The sequence below is a fragment of the Passer domesticus genome, chromosome 5 (assembly GCF_036417665.1).
Source record: "Passer domesticus isolate bPasDom1 chromosome 5, bPasDom1.hap1, whole genome shotgun sequence".
NCBI classification, from domain to species: Eukaryota; Metazoa; Chordata; class Aves; order Passeriformes; family Passeridae; genus Passer; species Passer domesticus.
This window is the reverse complement of record NC_087478.1, coordinates 46,171,540-46,190,695: the sequence shown is the minus strand read 5'-3', so window position 1 is coordinate 46,190,695 and position 19,156 is coordinate 46,171,540. Positions and strand designations below refer to the sequence as shown.

Genomic DNA, 19,156 nt, shown 5'->3' with positions numbered 1-19,156 from the left:
CTCTCACGTTTTTAAAGATATTCTTCATACCTGCAGAGATATGTGCATGAAATATCATTTGAAAGCAGTGACTCCTGGAGCTTCACAGAACCTTTGAATACAAATTTCTAGGCCTGTTTTAGTTGATTTCACTGTAGGGCCACCTGTATGTATTGGATTGAGGCCATTTTCTTCTACTTTTCTCTGCCACCGTACCTGTATTTACTTTTGCTATGCTAAAGCATATGTGCTTTTTTCCTTGGGGAAGAGAAAGGCTGTAGTACATAGAGGATTGTGGTATGCCTCAAACGTAGCTGCTAGTGCAAGTGCAATATTTGGGTAAGATTACAATCTACCAGAGCATCTGGAATCAAATGAAAATTGGCTGGTGAAACTGAAGGCCAACAGCTGCCTTTGGGCAATAAAAGCAGGTGGGACTAAATCCATCCAAAACAAAGTGAGTGAATGAGCTTGATCTACTGGGTTTATGGATTTTACTCTCTGAATATGCAAAGGGCCCTGTAGGATTTGTGAGCTGTCATCCAGACATTTGTCACAGTGCTTCAAGATCCCCTGGTTTGGGAAGAATTCACTCTTCTGAATCTCATCTTTACCCTTTTCTGAAGCCTGCACACTGCTTGCAACTCACTGACCCTCTCAACGCACTGCTTGGCCAGGATGAAGGGCACAGCCACATCCAGGGCACATGGAAGTGGCCTGTGTTCTACCTCACTTCTCTTGCCTGCTTAAAGTCAGTTCAGACTTTCAAAAGAGGCAGTCACTGTTCAAAGCCAGGTGGGAAAGACTCTTTTCCAAGAGGAAAGATTGTCGCTTCCAGTCTTTTTTATCCCAAATGTATGACCTGGTGTCCACAGCAGAGGTCAGGCAGGTTGGTCTCCTGGCCTTCTCCATCAGCTGGTAAGGCACCTGTGTCCAGCACAAGGACTCAGCAGATGATGTAATCCAAGCCAATCGTCAAAGTGACAGTAACAAAATTATATTGTTCCTACTTGCCTAGACTCAGATCTACTTGCAAATATCTCTGTAGTTCTGCAGTAGCTGGGGAAGGTGTCCCACTGACACAGTAGAGCAGCCAAAATGCCAGATGCACTCACAAAATCCATTCCTCTGCCTGGCTGGGGTGCACTTGCCAAGGTCAGGCTGGCTACATTCTGCAACAGCAACCCTCTCCTTGGACCCTCTTCCTTACGTTTTGCCTGGGAAGAATTACTGCAAGGGATGCCTACAGCTGGTGGCATGCCACTTCCCCAGAAAAGCAGACTGAAATGCTCCAGATGTCTCAGGATGGTGGATGTCTCTTGGATGATGTCTTGGCTGCACCCCAGCATTTACTTCCTAATGGCATTCAAGACAATGACTAACATCATGCCCCCACTGTGCTTCTGTGGATGCTTGAGCATGTCTGTCTGAGCTGGGCTGGGTGCCTCTGTCCCAAGATGCTACCAGGTTCAACAGAGGGTGTCTGGAGGACCCCTCTATGAATGTAGGGACCTCTGCCACTCACTCTCTGTCCCAGGTGATGCTCACCTTGCTGAATGCCACCCTTTGAACATAGCTGGCTCAAAACAGGTGCCAGAGTTGGTGCAGGAACCCACCTTTTGATGGCTGTTGGTTCCCCCATGTTAACCTTGGAATCTGCTAAATCATACATCAAGTTTTAGCTCTTATCTCTGGGGCAGCCATGGGCAGTTTGAGGGAGGAGAAACCTGCTCCTACTTGAGAGCAGCACTGGCTTTGTCAGTTCTGCAGGAAAAATCCTGCTGTTGACAGCATCTCCTTTCCAGCTCCCTGTACTTGGGGCATGCTGAACCACTTTCCTCCTGCGCAGGTGCCAAAGCAGCACCTTCCACCTCCACTGGTCCAGCTTGTGCAGCAGAGGGGCTGGAGGTGGTCCTGGCAGAGCCACACTGGCCGTGCCAGCTCTCAGCAAGCCCAGCTGGAGCATCTTTGCACGTGCTGCTGGGCTGCATCCATCCAGGATCCGTGTGGGGGCTGCTGCTGCCTGAGCCCTGCGAAAGCCCCGCTGGTAAGAGGGCCTGTCGCAGAATATGCAGTCAGCTCCTGGGTCTGGATTCCATCTGAGTGTAATCAGAAGATATAACCCAATTTCCATTAGTGGGAGAGCTTCAGACACATTAGAGAAACAAGCGCCTGCGGTATTTCAGTCTAACGAAGGCAATAAATACGGGAAAGATTATATAAAATGAACTAATGTGTGAAGTAATCTAATAGCTATACGTAATTTCCATTCATATAAAGTAGTAATAGAATAAAAGCAAATGTGGACAGCCAGCAGGGCATTTAAATAAAATGATTTAGAAGGCAGTAGGTTAATAATAATAAAAAAATAGTATCCTTTCCTATAAATTAGTTGGAAATGCCAAAGTTAATACAGTATCAAAATGGTAATTTGTAATTGACGTGAAAAGGAGAGAAATTGATTTCTTCATGCCTGCAAATTAATATAGATTGCTGAAATTTCACACGTATTTGACTTATTTTCTTTTTAAGATGTTAATGCAATGTTGAGACACATGCAGCATGGGTCAGTTATTTTTTCAATAAATATGAGTTTATTTCTTTTTTTGAAAGGTAGGTTTCGAAGTTAAGAATGGCCAGTATTTTTATGAAAAAAAAATCAACTTAAGGAGAGTATAAGAAGGGAGAAGGATTTTCTGATATTTTCAAAAATAGCTCATTTTAGTATACTTTATGCAAAATACTTTGATATTTCTGACATGTATTTTGACATGTCATTTTCTAAAGGCACCACTCATAAAACTGACCTACATTTAAGGGGGAAAAAAATGGAAAAAAGATTTTTTTTTTCTGTGACAAAGGAAGGGGACAGACAGAGATAATTGGAAGATGAAACAACATAGGTAGATCTGAGGTGAATGGGTGAATGGAACATTTCAGGTTGATACAAAACAAAAGCCTCACTGAAAAACCTACAGAAAGAGAAGGACCTGCTCTTTTCTGGCAGTAATAGATGCTTGGCTGTGAAACTGAAAAATGAATTATTTCCACCTTGTACTTTGCGGCACATTAAATCGAAATTATACAAGGAACCCAGATATGCAGAAGACTTAAGCGTGTGCTTAACTTTGTGCTCATGAGTGGTGACATTAAAGTCAATGGGCTATTTTTCACATGATTGAAGTTAAATGCTTCCCTGAGCCTGCAGCTTTTGTACAACAAATACCTGTTCTGGAGAAGTCCAGGGAAAATGCAGAGCAGATACCTTCAGCTAGATGTTTTTCAAGAGGATTAAAAGTGAGGGTCAGTCTTGTGCCTTGTGAGCTCTACAAGGGGAAGATTGTCTAACTGGGTGGCTTGGAGGCAGTACAAATCTTCCATGGGATTAGATATTTAGTGTTAACTGGCATTTGTGGTGCTTCCACACATTTCAGCAGGATACAAAGGAAGTTTTATGTGGCAGTGTCCATAGGCAGAAAGTATGTCATCTTTCAACAGCAGAATGGTTTTTATTGTCAGGACACCTTTGTGGAGGTATGAGTTAGGCAGACAGAAGAAGGGCCATGCCACTTCCAATCCTCTTGTGATAAATCATAACCTTTTCCAAAATGCATAAATATGATACACCTTACTTGACAAAAAAACTCCCCAAAATAAAGAGGTTCTTGTATCTGAAGACCTTATGTCATAGGGTAGAGTTTCTTTCCACAGTGCTTTCCTAGGGGTACATCTCCCTGTAAATGAGTTGAACTGTGCCTTTTGCTTAAATATGACCTTTATCAATAACAATGGTATCAGCTGTAGTGCTTAATAAAAGAAACACTCTGAACACACTGGTTTGTAGTGAAGTGTAACAAACTCAGAGCTCTGATAGTCTGAAATATTATGGCTTAAAATCTGACTATTTCTCTGTATGTCCTTGTAAATCATCAGGTGCTATAGTAAGAAGTATTTAAAAATATTATATAGTGTAGCTATATATTATGTGTAAATACACATAATGCATCTGTAGTATGTGTAATTATATATTATGCTAAAAGTTTCTTATTAATAAATAACTATTAAATAGCTACAGCTGATCATATGTTTGTAATAGATTTTTCTGATTTGTGACTTACATTTATTGTATACATAAATATAATCTTAGATTTTTTTACAGTTGCAGATGGGTGTGTTTACCATAGATTTAGACATTCTGCAGTCTTTGTATTGAGATAATTTTTATGCTTTCTGAGATCTTTGGAACAAACTCCTGTGCCTGTGTGCTAAAATGTGATTTAGTAGATTTTAAGACTATAAATTTTTTACGTCAGTGGGTCTTCAAACATGTTTTGTTTTCCCCCTGCTTCAGTCCTAGTTTCTTTGTCATTCTCTCTCTTTTTCTTCAGCTCAGCACTGTACAGTGCAGAGCAACAAGGAGGCTGCAGTGTGCTTTAGCCTTCACTTGGTCTCTCAGGATTCTCTCTTTTTCTGTTCATCTGTAGGGACTTCCCTGGTATCAAAAATGACTGGGGGTTGAAGGGATCAAGAGCAGCCCTGCTGAGAAGGACTTGGGAGTGCAGGTGGACAAGAGGCTGGACATGACCCAGCAAAGTGCACTCAGCCCAGAAAGCCAGTTGTATCCTGGCCTGCATCCAAAGAAACGTGGGCAGAAGGATGAAGGAGGCGATTCTGCCCCTTTGCTCTGCTCTGGTGAGACCCCACCTGCAGTGCTGCATCCAGCCCTGGGGTGTTGTCTTCTGAACAAAAAGAACATGGACCTGCTAGAGTGAGTCTAGGGGAGGCCACCAAAATTATTAAAGGGAAGGAGCGCATCTCCTTTCAAGGAAAGGCTGAGAGAATTGGGATAGTCCAGCCTGATAAAGGGAAGGCTTTAGGGTGACCTAATTGTGCCCTTCCAGTACCTGAAGGGAACATACCAGAAAGACGGAGAGAGACTTTTTAACAAGAGCATGTCATGACAGGATAAGGGGTAAAGGCATCAAACTAGATGAGAATAGGTTTAAATTAAGTATTAGGAAAACAATCCTTTACTATGGTGGTGGTGGTGGTGATGCAGTAGAAGTAGTGCCCAGAGAAGTTGTGGGTGCCTCATCCCTGGAACTGTTCAAGCCAGGTTGGATGGGGCTCCGGGCAACTGGTCTAGTGAAAGGTGTCCCTGCCCATGGCATGAGGATTTGCGTTAGATTATCTTTAAAGTCCCTTCCATCCCATTCTATTATTTAATGACAGTAAAAACCTCTAATGGGACTAATCAGGATTTTTGACAGTTAAAATGCAGTTTAGTTGGGAACTTAAGCAGCTAAGATGCAAGGGGAGGGGATACTCAGAGTCAGACTGTAGGCTTAGTTCATCCTTGCTGGAAAGGAAGAAATGCAACCCCCTGGGCTTTGTTGGAGGTACAGATGAGAGTTGCAGGATGAGGGACTTTGGTGATGGAGCTGTGGCATAGTCCTTAGCTTGCAGCTTTTGGATTCCCCCTCTACAGCACCCTGGCCTTTCCCAGGCCTTGGTCACCACTGACCCTTTCTTTTCATCTTCCCTTTCACCAGCTCTTGGAACTATACCTCTTTGGAGGTAGTGGTTAAATTTGGTTGCTTCTGTGCTAATTGCTTGGCAGTCTGGAAAAAGCTGTCTTTGGAGAATTACGTAAGAGGGAGAGTGAGAGAGGGAAGCAAAGGATTGTCCTGCTTCTCACATCAGTGTAAGTCAGGGGAGAGGAAAACAATGAATATTTTTATTTATTATTTATATGGTGCCATAAATGTACTTGGCACTTTGCAGTCAAATAAAAGACAATGGCCCTGCCACCAAAATTTGGCAGCCTGAGAGATGAGAGCTGGCCTCCTTCAGCTGAATGATCAGGGCTGAATTACTGGTGGGGAAGGAATGGGAGTATGAGGTCTACAGGATCTAAAAAAAAAAAATTTAAAAAAAAAAATACAATAGCTGTATCCCCAGACTTTCATTCCTGGTGCCTAGTGACCGTGACATTTGGAGTTATATGCACATACAGATGCTTGATAAACATTTGGCAGGTTATATCTTTCCAGGCATTTTTACTTCACTGCATGCTTTACTTTAGTTTACTGCCCTGCTTCTCCCAGGCCTTTGGCTGCTCAAGGTCAAACTTCCCCCTAAATCTTGGTGGCCCAGTAGACTTGTTTACTTCAGGTGTAATTCAGTACCCCAGGACTCACATGGGAGTGATATGGCTTTCATTTCTCTATCTTTCACTTGCAGGTAGGAGGCAGTTTCTATCAGAATGTTAAAGGAAGGCATTATCTCCCAGCTCTGGGAAGGTGCTGCCCTGTCTGAAGTGCCCTACTTTTTTGCTTTGCATTTCTGCCCTACAGATGTGCTTAAGAAATTGCACTAATGTAATTACTAAGCTTTTAAAATTGCTTGGATGAAAGTTATGGCCCCTATGAAATCTTTTGGAGGTTTTCCAGGCTTGTGCAGGGTTTCACCCTGCCGCCCAGTGGATAGTACCCACGTAATAGTAGGTTGGCTACTGTTAGTATTCAGAAGACAGGAAGATCTGACCTTCCTTTGTTAATGAAAATGGGTGAAAAATGGAATTGCTTCCCCACCAAACTACATCCTCTGAATTTCTCAGAGTGTTTCATAATTTGTTAACCAGCTGTCTCATGTGCAAACAAAGCAGATTTCAAATTCCTCTGTACTTAGCTGTCACCTCTCCTCTCAAGGTCTTTTTAATCAGTTAATTTTCTCCCTCTGAATGAGCATCTACACTCCTAATGATATTAACATGAGTGTAGTAAGTGGCATCTTTCTGCCTCACGAATTTCTCTTTAGTGTTTGCCTAGGATTATTCAGTAGATATCCTTTGTCCCATTGTGTTTAGCTTCCAAGGAAGCTGACCTTCAAGAATCAAATACATGGCTGGATAAACAGATGATTTGATTCTGGATAAACAGATGATCTCCATCCTCTGCATGCATGCAACCAAAGTTAAGTGTACTGTAGCTATGATTTCATGGTGCCCTTCATTGCAGCAGATATGACTGTGGTGTTCTGATATATAAATACTAACACTTTAGCTGTGCAGGCAGCTTTTGGCTCTGATTGGTAAAGCTCAGTGATTCCACTACAGATTTCTGGTCAAGCTTGAGGGACACCTAACAGTGACTTGAAGCCTATACACTGCCAAATGTGCCCTGAAGAATATTTAAGGCTTTAATATTACATGTTGGGTGGAGAAACTGCACAGAGCCTGTGTAATGTTCACACACTTGTCCCCCCAGAAGACTCCTGGTGTGCTGGTGGTGGGTGGGCTGTGTCTGTGTGTGGTGGTGGGATCCTGCAGTGGCCCCTCAGACCTGGGTCAGCATGAAGGCAGTGTGGTGGCAGCAGGCACCAGTAGGTGTGTTCATGGAGCACGTGGGATCCCCGACATGCTGTCTGTTGGGGGTGGCACTGCCCTGCCCAGGGTGCAGAAGTGGCACAGAGCAGGTCTGCACATAGCAATCCAGCTTGCAAAGAGGCTGCACAGTCCTGCTGTGTGCACTGCTCTGGCAATAACCGCATGCGATGGAGCCTTCTTCCACCAATTGGATCTCGGCTTTCATCTCAGTTATTTTGCAAGGACAACTATTTTTAAAGTTGCTATATTTGAACTCTTTTCTTTTGCTTTCACCTGCCCCCCCCTCACCTCTGCATTGTCACCAGGTTGCTCTGTTCCTTTTCCTGACCTGCACGTATCCATATTTCACCAACAGACATTCACAGATACTTTTTTTCTTGTTTGTGGGTCCGACCCACACTACATCTTCCTTTAAAAGGAACTTTAATAGAATTCTTTACCAACTTCACTGCAGTCATCTGCACTAACTGATAACTCCTTTCTTGGACTTATCTAGAACAATTCATGGGTGAAAGCGCTATGCAAAGCAAGACAGAGAATATGAAACATCACTGGGTACTGAATAATAAGATAAACCACAAAGTCAAAGTCTGAGGGAGGACAGGGTAATTTTATGCCCTCCCAAAATCGACATATTTGATTTGTTGCTGTTTGGTCCCCTTTTTTTTAGCTTCCTTTTTTTGTTTGTTTATAAATCAAGACATGTTGTTTGACTAGTGAAGACAAGAAACTAGTGTTTCACGAAGAGTTGATGTGGCAACTGGATTCAGAGCTGTGAGGAGTCCCAGCCACTGCTGAGGAGACACAGAATGTTATTGTGACGGAATGCAGGAGGGAACTAAAAAGAGCTAGGGTAAAAGGATGATCTGAAAACTCATAGTCACTTAGAAATGGCTGAGAGTTCCACCTTGGAAATAAAAAGTGTCTGTAATGTCAAAACTACATGACTGTGCAGAGGGGAAAGGAATGCTTTAGGAATGAATCTGGAGAAGTACCTTTACAAGGGAGTCATTAATAATAGAGAATAAGCAGCACAGTCACTTTAGTCTGCACTCCTCACAGACTTGTACCAGTGCTAAGATTTAGGTTTGCAGTATGATTTTCTGCCTATGCAGTTGGGCTGGCACAGCTGGCACACTCCTAGCTGGGATGCAATTTTGTCAGTTTTACAGTGCCTACAACCCCATACAGTGCCTACAACCCCAAGCCACCAACAGCTGCAAATTCTGTGCTCGTAATCTGTAGAGCACCTCCTCTACCAGGACAGGTGACTGGGGGCATGGGTTTGTGGATGTGCCTATGTGCACAATCCAAGCTGCAGAAAGAAAAGGTTACAGTAAAGGCTCTGAAGGCTGGTGCTGGCAGTGTTGATTGGCATTCCAGAAACAAACTGATCGTTACCTGAATGCAGATCAGGACAGAGTTGCAGCTTTGAAGAACTTGGAAGCTGAAAATGAAAGATCGACAAAACACGATATAATACAGAGAGGCCCTGAGAAGATGAATAATAAGCATGAACTCTGACTAGCATTGTTTGTGTTGCCCTACTGCAAGCTTTTTTACTGCAATATTCTCTCAGCATCTTTGGATCTTGATCAGATGGTTCTTGGTATGGTGGAGAGCATGTTTACCAACCAAAGGTAAGTCCAGGAAAGACCTACAGGATGCAGCGAAAGGGCAACAGCAAAAATGGTTGCAGGTCCATATAATACAGCTTGCAAAGAAAGACTAAAGGAACTGGCTTCTTTAGCTGCAGTCAAAGAACATGGAGAAATGGCAGCACAGTGGTCTTCAGAAACATAAAACGTACCTTCAGAGAAGAAGAAATTATTTGGATTTTCCTACTCATGGACAAGATAACAGAAAATATTGCAGTTGTATTTGCAGTGGAGGACTTTAGTTCAGATACTTGGAAGAACGTTCCAGTAGTAAAGCTCTGGGCATTGTCCAGGGAATGGAGGAGTCTCCAGCACCAGCCATCTTCCACAGTGGTCTGGATTAAGAGCTGTCAGGAATGGTGATGTCCAGAAAAGACTCACCAGAGAGACAGAGGTGGAAGAGACATCTTCTCAGGGTCAAATCCAGGTTTGGGAGTCTGTGGCATTGTTTGTGGTGCAGCCTGGGGACAAAAATTATATATTTTGGGGATAAGAAAAAAAAGCCTTTTCTCTTTGAGACTCGTCCATTAGCTGTGAAGGAATTAATTCCCTAGCTGAAACAGAGGACATAGAACGCAACTATGGCAAGACATGCTGCTGTGGACATGTGTAACCTGTCAGGACTTAAGTACAGGCATAGAGCTACCTCAGAGTTAGACCTGAAAACCACTGACCCACGCTTCAATTTTTAAAGTTTTGTCTTTGCAAACAGCCTGGTTGAATTTTCAGGCAATGAAGAAAGGGGCAAGCTGACTGCAGTGACATACAGCCGAACCAGAACAAGAGAAGACAATCGAGGATGTTTGGGCAATGCAAAGAGGTTGTACATTAGGGGGGTGGTGAGCACTTCGGGCTTGTTACTACCCATAGTGGTTGGCTCCCTCTACTTTTGGTGGGAGATGCCTTGAGAGATGAATGGCCCAGTGGCTGGATTTGTTTGGGTTGATGTAGATATCTAGAGCTATTTTAGGTGTACTGGAGTGTCCAAACTACCCTCAGGTGGTGGGCAAATTTGACACAGGGACTATGACAGACCTGTTCCCAGGGTGAAATTCCCTAGGCATTTCAGCTTGGCATTTACTTTTGGGTAAATGAAGTGAGCTCAAAGTATCTAACATGGGCTTAAGCTCTTTTTGACTTGCAGCTAGCAGAGGAGCTGAATTTGTGGCTCTCAGTTTGATGGGTCAGAGCTGTGGAGCTTCCTGTGGTAGAAAACCTCAACTGGTCATCAGGGCCTTACAAAGTGTAAGGATCCCTCCCAGAGAAGCTGTATAAGCTTATACACCCACGCACCCACCCTTGCACTAAGTTCTGCCAGCTCATTATGTTATTCAGCAGTGGATTGATTTGGGTTTTTTTTTCAGCAGTGTCAAAGTAGATTGGCTGATAAAAAAGAGACTTTTTGTTGCAAGAGCTTGCTGAGTTTGGGAAACTGCTTTCAGTGCTATTGGCAAACACTTTACAGTGTAAACAGGGCCTACATGAGGCAGATAAATAACTGCAGATGTGCTTTTCTGTAGGATCCATTCGGTGATAGACAATATATTGAAAAAAAATTCTCATCAAATTAATTGTCACCAATTAGACATAACCCCTTCCCCTCATCTCTAAATCCCCTCCATTTGCTGCTGCATGAATGGGAAGAGCTCCTATCACCTGTTTCATTATGCAGATTGATATCCGAACATCTGAGAACAATGCTGCTTTCTGCACGGCATGGCTCCAAATTGCTAATGAAACAGCTCTGCCAGCCGAGTCACTTAAACCCGCTTTCACTGCCGCTCTCGACAGCTCTCATGGAGAGATGTGGAGGGGAGTGGCAAAGCAGCTCTCCCCCCTGAATGTGCTAACAGCTTCCAGCCTGTGTGTTTATTGCTCTCCAGAGGAGGAAGATTTCTGCTCTCTGACTCGGAGAGGTTACTTTTGCAAAGCCGAGGTCTGCTTTGCACTTAATGCTGCTTGATTTCAGTTTGTGGAGTGAGGGGTTGAAGAGGCAGGCAGCCACTGGGCTTTAAACGTAGATATCTCATGTCCCAGAGCTACTGCAGGCCTTCAGGCATCCTCGGTGCCTGCTTTCCACCCCCATCTCTAGCCTCCACCTTCACAACTGATGTGAAGCAAGTGGGACTTCTTTCATGGGTGAGAGGATGTGCACATCACCTTGGGTACATAATAGGAGAGCAACTCACAACAGAGGTTCCACAGTGAATGAGTAAGAGGATGCAAGTGGGGTACGTCTCTGTCTGGGGCTCTTTGGGTACAGGACTGCAGCTGAGCTCTGCTGGTTCCCTTGCAGGCAGTCACCCTTTGAGGTAGGTAGAGCTGGGCAGCAGGACAGGTCTAACGTGGGGCTCCTACAAATGTAGAGCTGCTGCAGGCAAGTATAATGTGGGGCTCCTACAAGTGTGGACCCTGTACAGCTGGATTTTCTCAGCAGCTAATGTAATTGCTTATCTTCCCTTCCCCTATTACCACTGCATTTTTTGCCAGAACCTCAAAAGACTCCTCTTCACAGATGCCTGGAGTGGAGTTGTTGTGACTTAAAGCCCTGACAGGAGACATTTTTGCATTAAATAATGGGACAGTTCTCTAATTAATCTGCATTCTGACCCTTTCTGTCCATATCTGCAGTTAATTCCTTTGTCAGTGTTCACTGCGGCATTGAGATTACCTCTGCACAGGCTTCCTCCATGTGATGGCCCCTGCATTGTGCATCAGCTCCTCCCTCATGTCTCAGACTTCCTATAGACCCATCTGCCCAAGAGCCCTGCTTCCCTGGGGATGATACATATGATCCAGGCTCACGGTCCCAGCCCCTGGGAGAAATCAAGCAAGTGGCTTTCCTTACTGAACTCTTTGACAATCTGTCAATTAACCTTCCTCCTCACAGATCGTCTCCAGCTCCTCCACACATTCCTCTACAATGTTGGCAGAAGAGGACACGCTCCTTCCCCATCTATCCCATGAGCTTTCTGGGAAGGGTCACATGTCTTCTTGTTCCCTCAGGATGAGCTGTGTGGGACAGAAGTCAATTCAGAATGATGCAATATTTTTTACTCTGGAGATCCCTTCATCCCTGGACTGGGCTGTGCCCACTTAGTGCTAAGAAACACACATGGGGATCTTTGAACTGTTATCTCCCATCAGAAAACTGCATGCGTGTACTGCTATTACTTCTCAAATGTGGAGAAGTAGCTGCTTATCTCTGGCCATATTGACTGTGGAGTCAACTAGACATTGGTTACTTTCAGCTTTGTAAACATTAAGCTAGGTTAGCTGGGGATCTGTGTTCCTCTTAGGCACTCAAGCTAAAATTGTCTAATGTGGGCCCCATATGGATCCTTTCATATCATTTCCTGTCTTGCTGTTCACCAAGCTATTGCTGAAGTGTGTGTGCATGTTGGTGTGGGGAGAGTAATTTGCATTTGAAGATCTGTTCTTACTAAGGAATCGGCAGACGATAAGGATTGGTGAGTGAATGAGTAGTATGTGAATTTGTAGAAGTCATCAACCTGACCTCTTTCTCTAGAAATGTGCTTTTCCTGTTGCCAGAAACAGTAATTTCTTACAAGAGAAATGTTTCCATTTATTTATTGATTGCCCAGGAGATTAAAAATTAAATCTAAAGCCTTTCGCCTGTGGCTGCTATTATGGGCTCTGGAACAGCATGGGGACAAAAGATAGTTCAGAGTTGAGATTATTTCCCTTATCACAGGGAAATGCCTGCCTTTGTAATCCTTCTTACTCCAGTTTGTAAGCATCATGATGGAAACAGACAAAAGTAGAGATCATGTCATTGGGAATGGAGGGTGGAAGTATAAAATGAACATGCCAAAACTCAGTCTCACAAATGTTGGTCAGGCCTGCCTGATGCTTCTCCTGTTGGCTGTACTCTGTCAGAGGGCTCTGTGGGAATGGGAATCTTCTGTATGCCTTTAAGGTGGGGTTCTGCAGCCTCTGGGAAAGTGAGTTGCCCATGCTGCAGTCTCCTGGTTTAACGTGTCATGGGAGAGACTGTGTTTCTTTGTGTCTGGCATGGCAGTGCCCTCCTTGTGATGGGTCCCCTAGGCTGCTGCTTTAATCAGCTTAGTAAAAAAGAATAATTTTAGCATGCTGAGGTGATTTTCCTCCCATCAAAGTTTGCTTTCATTACAGTCTTTGATAGCTGTGAGTTTGTCTTCCTCCCTAGAGGGTGTGACAGAGTTCTAAGAGACACCTTAATGTCTGTTTTATGCTATGTGAAACTTCTGTTTTGTTGGTGATGCGCTAACCTGAGTTCAGAAAAACAGCCCCCTTGTTTTTTTTTTGCTTAAAGCAGTAGGATACGTGTTCTCTCTCACACATTCACATGCACATACAGGTTAGCCCATCTTGCCATCCAAACTGGAGAGATGAGTTGGCTGGTACACAGAAACAGGTGAACAGTGTGCTCAGTTATCCACAGACCCAGCTTCTAGCTGTCCTCACGGCTGAGATGTGAGCAAGATACACTGCTGTAGGGGCTCTGGCCTCCTCAGTTGAGCTGACCATGTTCCAAAATGGCTTTAAGTAGAGCTCAAAACAAGGCTCACCTGCATGTGTTTTAAGCTAGAACTATCTGTAGCCTGCAGCCCTGTAGAAGGTGGCAGTGCATGGCTGCACATATTCATGTACCAGGTGCACTCCTGCTGTTAAATAGTTTTGGTCTGACCATTAGCCTATTGTCAGCAGGCTTCTCAGTCTCATGGAAATACACAGTCACAGCTGGGAGTCAAGAAATAACACCAGGCAAGCTACTGCTTGATATATCCAGAGAGAAGGAGGCTTCCTTCCATTTAACCTATCTTTGCACCCTTTACTGCTTATTCAGTTCCTGGTTTATAGTTCTGTGCTCCTTCTCATCTGCTGGTTCTAGGGGTTTTAAGCAGTCTTGATAATTGACAATCTAAATTTTACTCCTCATAAAATCCCAGGGAGCATTGATTATGACTTGCGTTAAGCAAGTGGCATATAAAATCTCACAGGCTTGCAGCCTTGGGGGAATGATATGATGAATGTATTTCTTGTGAGCAGCAAAAGCTTTGGAGTGTTCTGCCAGCTCTGTTCTGGGCATCAAATGTTACTAGTAACTTGCAGCCACTAACAGCATTTTATTTGGAACATTTGCCCAAAACTTTGAAAGCTAATAATTTGTTCAGTGAAGTGGGTGTGAGGTGTGCTGAGAGGCATCTCTGCTCATTAATTACTTTTCTACCTCTGTCAGGACCAGGAAGTGTAAAGGCATCCACAGAGCTGAAAAAGATACTTCTTAGGAACTAAATGACAGTTTGTGGGTAAAAAGCACATCACATAGACTTTATTGGAAACCATTTCTTGACTGTGTTCCAGGCCACTGTTAGATTTTCCCTTTCCTTTTTCCTTTTATCTAACCTCCTGTTTAATCTCTGATCACTGACTATTTCATGCACTTAATCCAGAGTAGAGAAAAAGAACAAATTGCTCAGATTTACTTCTTGTTTCTTAGGCATTAATAGGAGATATTCATGATTGACAATAAAATATAATATCTTCTCAATTATGTGTTCTATATCATAGTAAAATAAAATTGGATCAACCTTCCGATGTTCTCCCACTCAGATGACTGCTTCAATCTGAAAAACTGTAAGAAATATTCCTTTTTCTGTCTCTCCAGTTCCAGAAACCAAATGACTTCTCACCCCCTTTCCGCTTTGGGACAGTTCCCAACGGCAGCACGGAAAGGAACATCCGCAACAACTACCCTGAAATGCACAGCTACATGGTGAAGTTCAATCAGAGGGGGGTGGACGATGCGCTGTTCTCCCTGAAGACTGGGTGAGGCTTTCTTACATGCTTGCTCACCACAGAAACCTGACTTTTTGCATGCTTGTCTGGAAAATTTACGTTCTAGGGTTTGAAAAATGAGCCTCTATTATCATTCCATGGTTAAAAGTATACCCAGACCACACATAGCACAGTAGCATAGGAGAGTGACTCTGTGGCTCTTTTGCCAGGTTTTTCTATTGACATCTGTATAAAAGTTTCTGATTTTGCTGTGTTTATAAGAATTTAAAAACGAAGCAAAATAAACAAAAAAAGAGGATCTACTGTATCCCTCTGTACATAATCCATGTGTGTATTGGTCCCAAAGACCTTGCTTCATCAAGATGTTTCATGCTGATGGGTTTTTATGAACACAGAAGAAAATCTCACAGGTCTCTGTGGACAAAGTTTTTTTCAGAGCATTTATATTGTCATCTGGAAATTCCTTTGTTTTCCCTCCTTCTGTGTATAAAAGATTATGTTAATCAGGAAGCTGTCAGACTAATCCCACCCCAGTGTATCACCAGCTAATACAATATAATGGAAGGTAGGTTTGAAGCAAATAGTTTGGATGTAGCCTACTCTCTGGAATATTTTAGTATCAAGGGCTAAACAAAACATTATTTGAATAATATGGAAGTATAAAAAAATGCAAGTATTTCCTTGGGTAATTTTGGAGACATGGGAAAAATCGTTAGGAAAAAGCATGCTTGAATAGCTCATCCTATTTTAATAACAGTGAGTCTGCAAAGGACCTAACTCAAAATGACATTTTGCAAGCCTTTGTCCTTTGTAATTAAAGACCTGCTCTCAGAACTGACCATTTTGGTTGTCAGAGCCCAGCCACAGTGAACAAAAAGCATTTTTGCTTACACTCATGTTGCAGTCTTATGAGAAAGTTAATTTCAAAGCACAAATTAAGATGTTTAGCCAATTTAATTACTAGATTGACTGAATAGTCTTAAACCTGTTTGCCAGGTTCAGAGGCCTGCAGCCCATTACAAATGGCTGTACCATAGCTGGATGTCATCCTGGGAAGGTACATTTGCCAAGATAGTCATCATTCAGGAAATAAATATGCACTGTCCTGGAAATATATGGATGAGATAGAGGTCATCACTTGTGATAGATGTCATCCTGGCTTCATATTCACCCTAGGACAGACTTCCTCACAGATAAACGCTTGAACTGAGATAATCACCATACTGTAAATATGTGTGCAGGAGGTGTATTGTAAAGATAGTGTGTGAGAGAGAATGTGCAGCTGGAAGACCTTAGGTCATTTATCAGAAGATGTTTCATTTCAGATCTAGTGGGAGGATTTAGTCATCAGCTGTCTTTGGGTTTGTGGAAGACGCAGCCTCCTGAGACTGTCCCCCACGTCCAATTTATTGCAGTGTGAAAAGGCTCTCATCAGGCCACTGTGCTCTCTACATAGTCCATAATGGGGATTTCTCTGTGTTGAAACAGAATTTTTGTTGTGATTTTCAACTGAAAATTCTTTAACAAAGACCAATTCAACAGGGTAAACTATAAAGCTGCTCTCATGGCCAGTTGACATTGGTAAAGATCTGGTAGCACTCTTCACAGTAACTAAGAGGTTAAACATAATGTCCTGACTGTATTTGATTTGAAAAAAAAATGAATTTTTCTCAGCTAAGTCATGCCAGCATTTGAATTGAAGAAAATATTTTCCTTACTTCAATCCCTACATTGCTATCTAATATTGATATATTTTATAAAGCATTTTAGATTCTTTCAAGATGAAAGTACAGAAATATAAGTTATTCTTAAGGATATAGATCCCCTTGACTTCCTCTTCATTCATCTTTATCTTGCAGTATGTGTGTATTCCAAATTTCCTTTAATATCAAAATGACGATTAGCAGATAGTCAGAAAGAAATAAACTATCCTAATTTATAACCCAGATTCACCTGTAAGACAGCTTTAGGCTTAGATTTTTATTTAACTGTGGTGAAGATGATGCCTGAAGGATGGGATACCATCCAGAGGGACCTGGACAGGCTCAAAGATTGGGCACATGGGAATCTCATGAGGCTTAACAAGGCCCAGTGCAAGGTGCTGCACCTGGGCTGGGGCAAACCCGGAATCAACACAAGCTGGGGATGAAGGGATCAAGAGCAGCCCTGCTGAGAAGGACTTGGGAGTGCAGGTGGACGAGAGGCTGGACATGACCCAGCAACGGCACAGCACAGAAAGCCAGTTGTATCCTGGGCTGCATCCAAAGGAGCATGGGCAGCAGGATGGAGGAGGGGATTCTGCCCCTTTGCTCTGCTCTGGTGAGACCCCACCTGCAGTGCTGCATCCAGCTCTGGGGTCCCCAGCACAGGAAGGACATGGACCTGGTGGAGTGAGTCCAGAGGAAGCCAACAAGATGATTAAAAGGACAGAGCACTTTTCCTACAAGGAAAGGCTGAGAGAATTGGGATTGTTCAGAAGAGAAGGCGTTAGGGTGACCTAATTGTGACTTTCCTGAAGGGAACCTACAAGAGAGCTGGAAAGAAACTTTTTATTAATGCATGTTGTGACAGGACAAGGGGGAATGGTTTCAATCTGAAAGATTAGGTAATAGGGAAAAAAAAAATCTTTTGCACAATGGTGGTGAGGCACTTTACTGTGAGGTGATGAAGTTGTGGATGCCCCATCCCTAGGAGTGTTTGAGGCCAGGCTGGATAGGGCTCTGAGCATCCTTGTCTAGTGGAAGGTGTTCCTGCCCATGTCATGGGGGTTGGTACTAGATGGTCTTTAAGACCCTTTCCAAACCAAACCTTTCTATGATTCTACATAACATATTGCAGTCTATCTTAAAGAGGTTAATTTCTTCCTTACCTACCTAAAAACACCTTTGATTTCATGCAGATGTTATGTTTTCTGTACTATACCCTCTTGTTTCTTGCCTCTGCAGGAAGTTGGATGCTTTCATTTATGATGCAGCAGTGCTAAACTACATGGCTGGCAGAGATGAAGGCTGCAAGCTGGTGACAATTGGGAGTGGGAAAGTGTTTGCCTCCACTGGCTATGGCATTGCCATCCAAAAGGACTCAGGCTGGAAGCGCCAGGTTGATCTTGCGATTCTACAGCTTTTTGGAGATGGTAAGAGACAAGAAAAAAAACACGCTGGAATTTTCCTAAGAAATAGTGAGTTTTGTGTATAAGAAATGGAAGTTTCTGGCTCTGGTACTTCAGATGTGAGTTGAGAACATGGAATTATTAATGGGGCTTTTTTAGAGGCAACACGGCAAAAATGCGAGAATGTCACTTCTTTCTTGTTATTGATGCAGGGTAGCAGTATCATCAAAAGCCTTCAGTGCCAAAAGCACTAAAGTTTTCATAGAACAAGATCAGATATGTGTTTGAAAAATATCTTATGTGAAAAATAGCTTGTAAAAACAAGATTTCTGGTGTGAATTTTTCACTAGCTTTGAGGTTTTGCCATGACCAAACCCACTAATTATATTGGACTGTCTGTGGTTATTCCATACTTTATAGCTCTAGACAGGATCTATTTATGCAGAGTCGACTGAATTAAAGGAAAAATATTTCTGGATGAAAGAGCTAGATCAGATTTTCCAAAACCTAAAAAAAACCCAAAAACCCAAACCAAAATTTAAAAAACCAAGGAAGAGCTTGAGACTCAGAAGCATATTTTGGAATGAGGTTTTAATTAGAACATTATAGTTACATAGTTCACCTCTTAATTTACAGAGAAATTGCTAGATTAACAAAAATTGTTCATGGCAAAAGAAATTCCTTCTTAGCAAGTATTTTCCTGTCTTGCCATTTCACATTACATTTTCCTGTGTCCTTTTTTTATGAATAAATAAAATTCATAGGTTATTTTATTTATAAGTATTCTTTTTCTCCCCTGAAATCTGAAAATAACATATGGTATTATAAATATGGAAAGAACATAACTTGGACATACTTCAGAAAATTGGCCACCTGACAGATAGATTGTTCTGCTTCTTAAAAAGCCTAGTATGTACTATTTCAGAGAAGGACATAAGTTCTCCACAAAGCTTCAAAAACTCTGTTATGGCATTACTTAAATGTACGGATTTTTTCCCCCTGCCACTGGACTGGAGATTTAAAATGTGAAAAACTAACTTTTCTAACAGCATGAAACAATTTGTCATCCTGCAAATTTAGTTTGTTCTGAATGTCTCAATATGTGTGTGCGTGTGAGTGTTTACCTCCCTCTCACCCCTCATGACAGCACCATAATGGTAGTAAGTGGTGTATGAAATTAGAGTACAGAACATTTGCTCATAGCTGATATGAATTAGTAAA

The 19,156-nt window shown here is 42.7% G+C and overlaps 1 protein-coding gene across 6 annotated transcripts in view; it reads left to right on the top strand.

The window, feature by feature from the left end:
• GRIN2B (glutamate ionotropic receptor NMDA type subunit 2B) overlaps positions 1–19,156 on the top strand; it is a 235,246-nt gene that overhangs the window by 191,689 nt on the left and 24,401 nt on the right. For all 6 annotated transcript variants that reach the window (XM_064419975.1, XM_064419974.1, XM_064419976.1 and 3 more), the window contains 2 exons: positions 14,696–14,856; positions 17,772–17,959. In XM_064419975.1, coding sequence (XP_064276045.1) covers positions 14,696–14,856; positions 17,772–17,959 — 349 coding nt within the window. The remainder of the gene's footprint in view (positions 1–14,695; positions 14,857–17,771; positions 17,960–19,156) is intronic.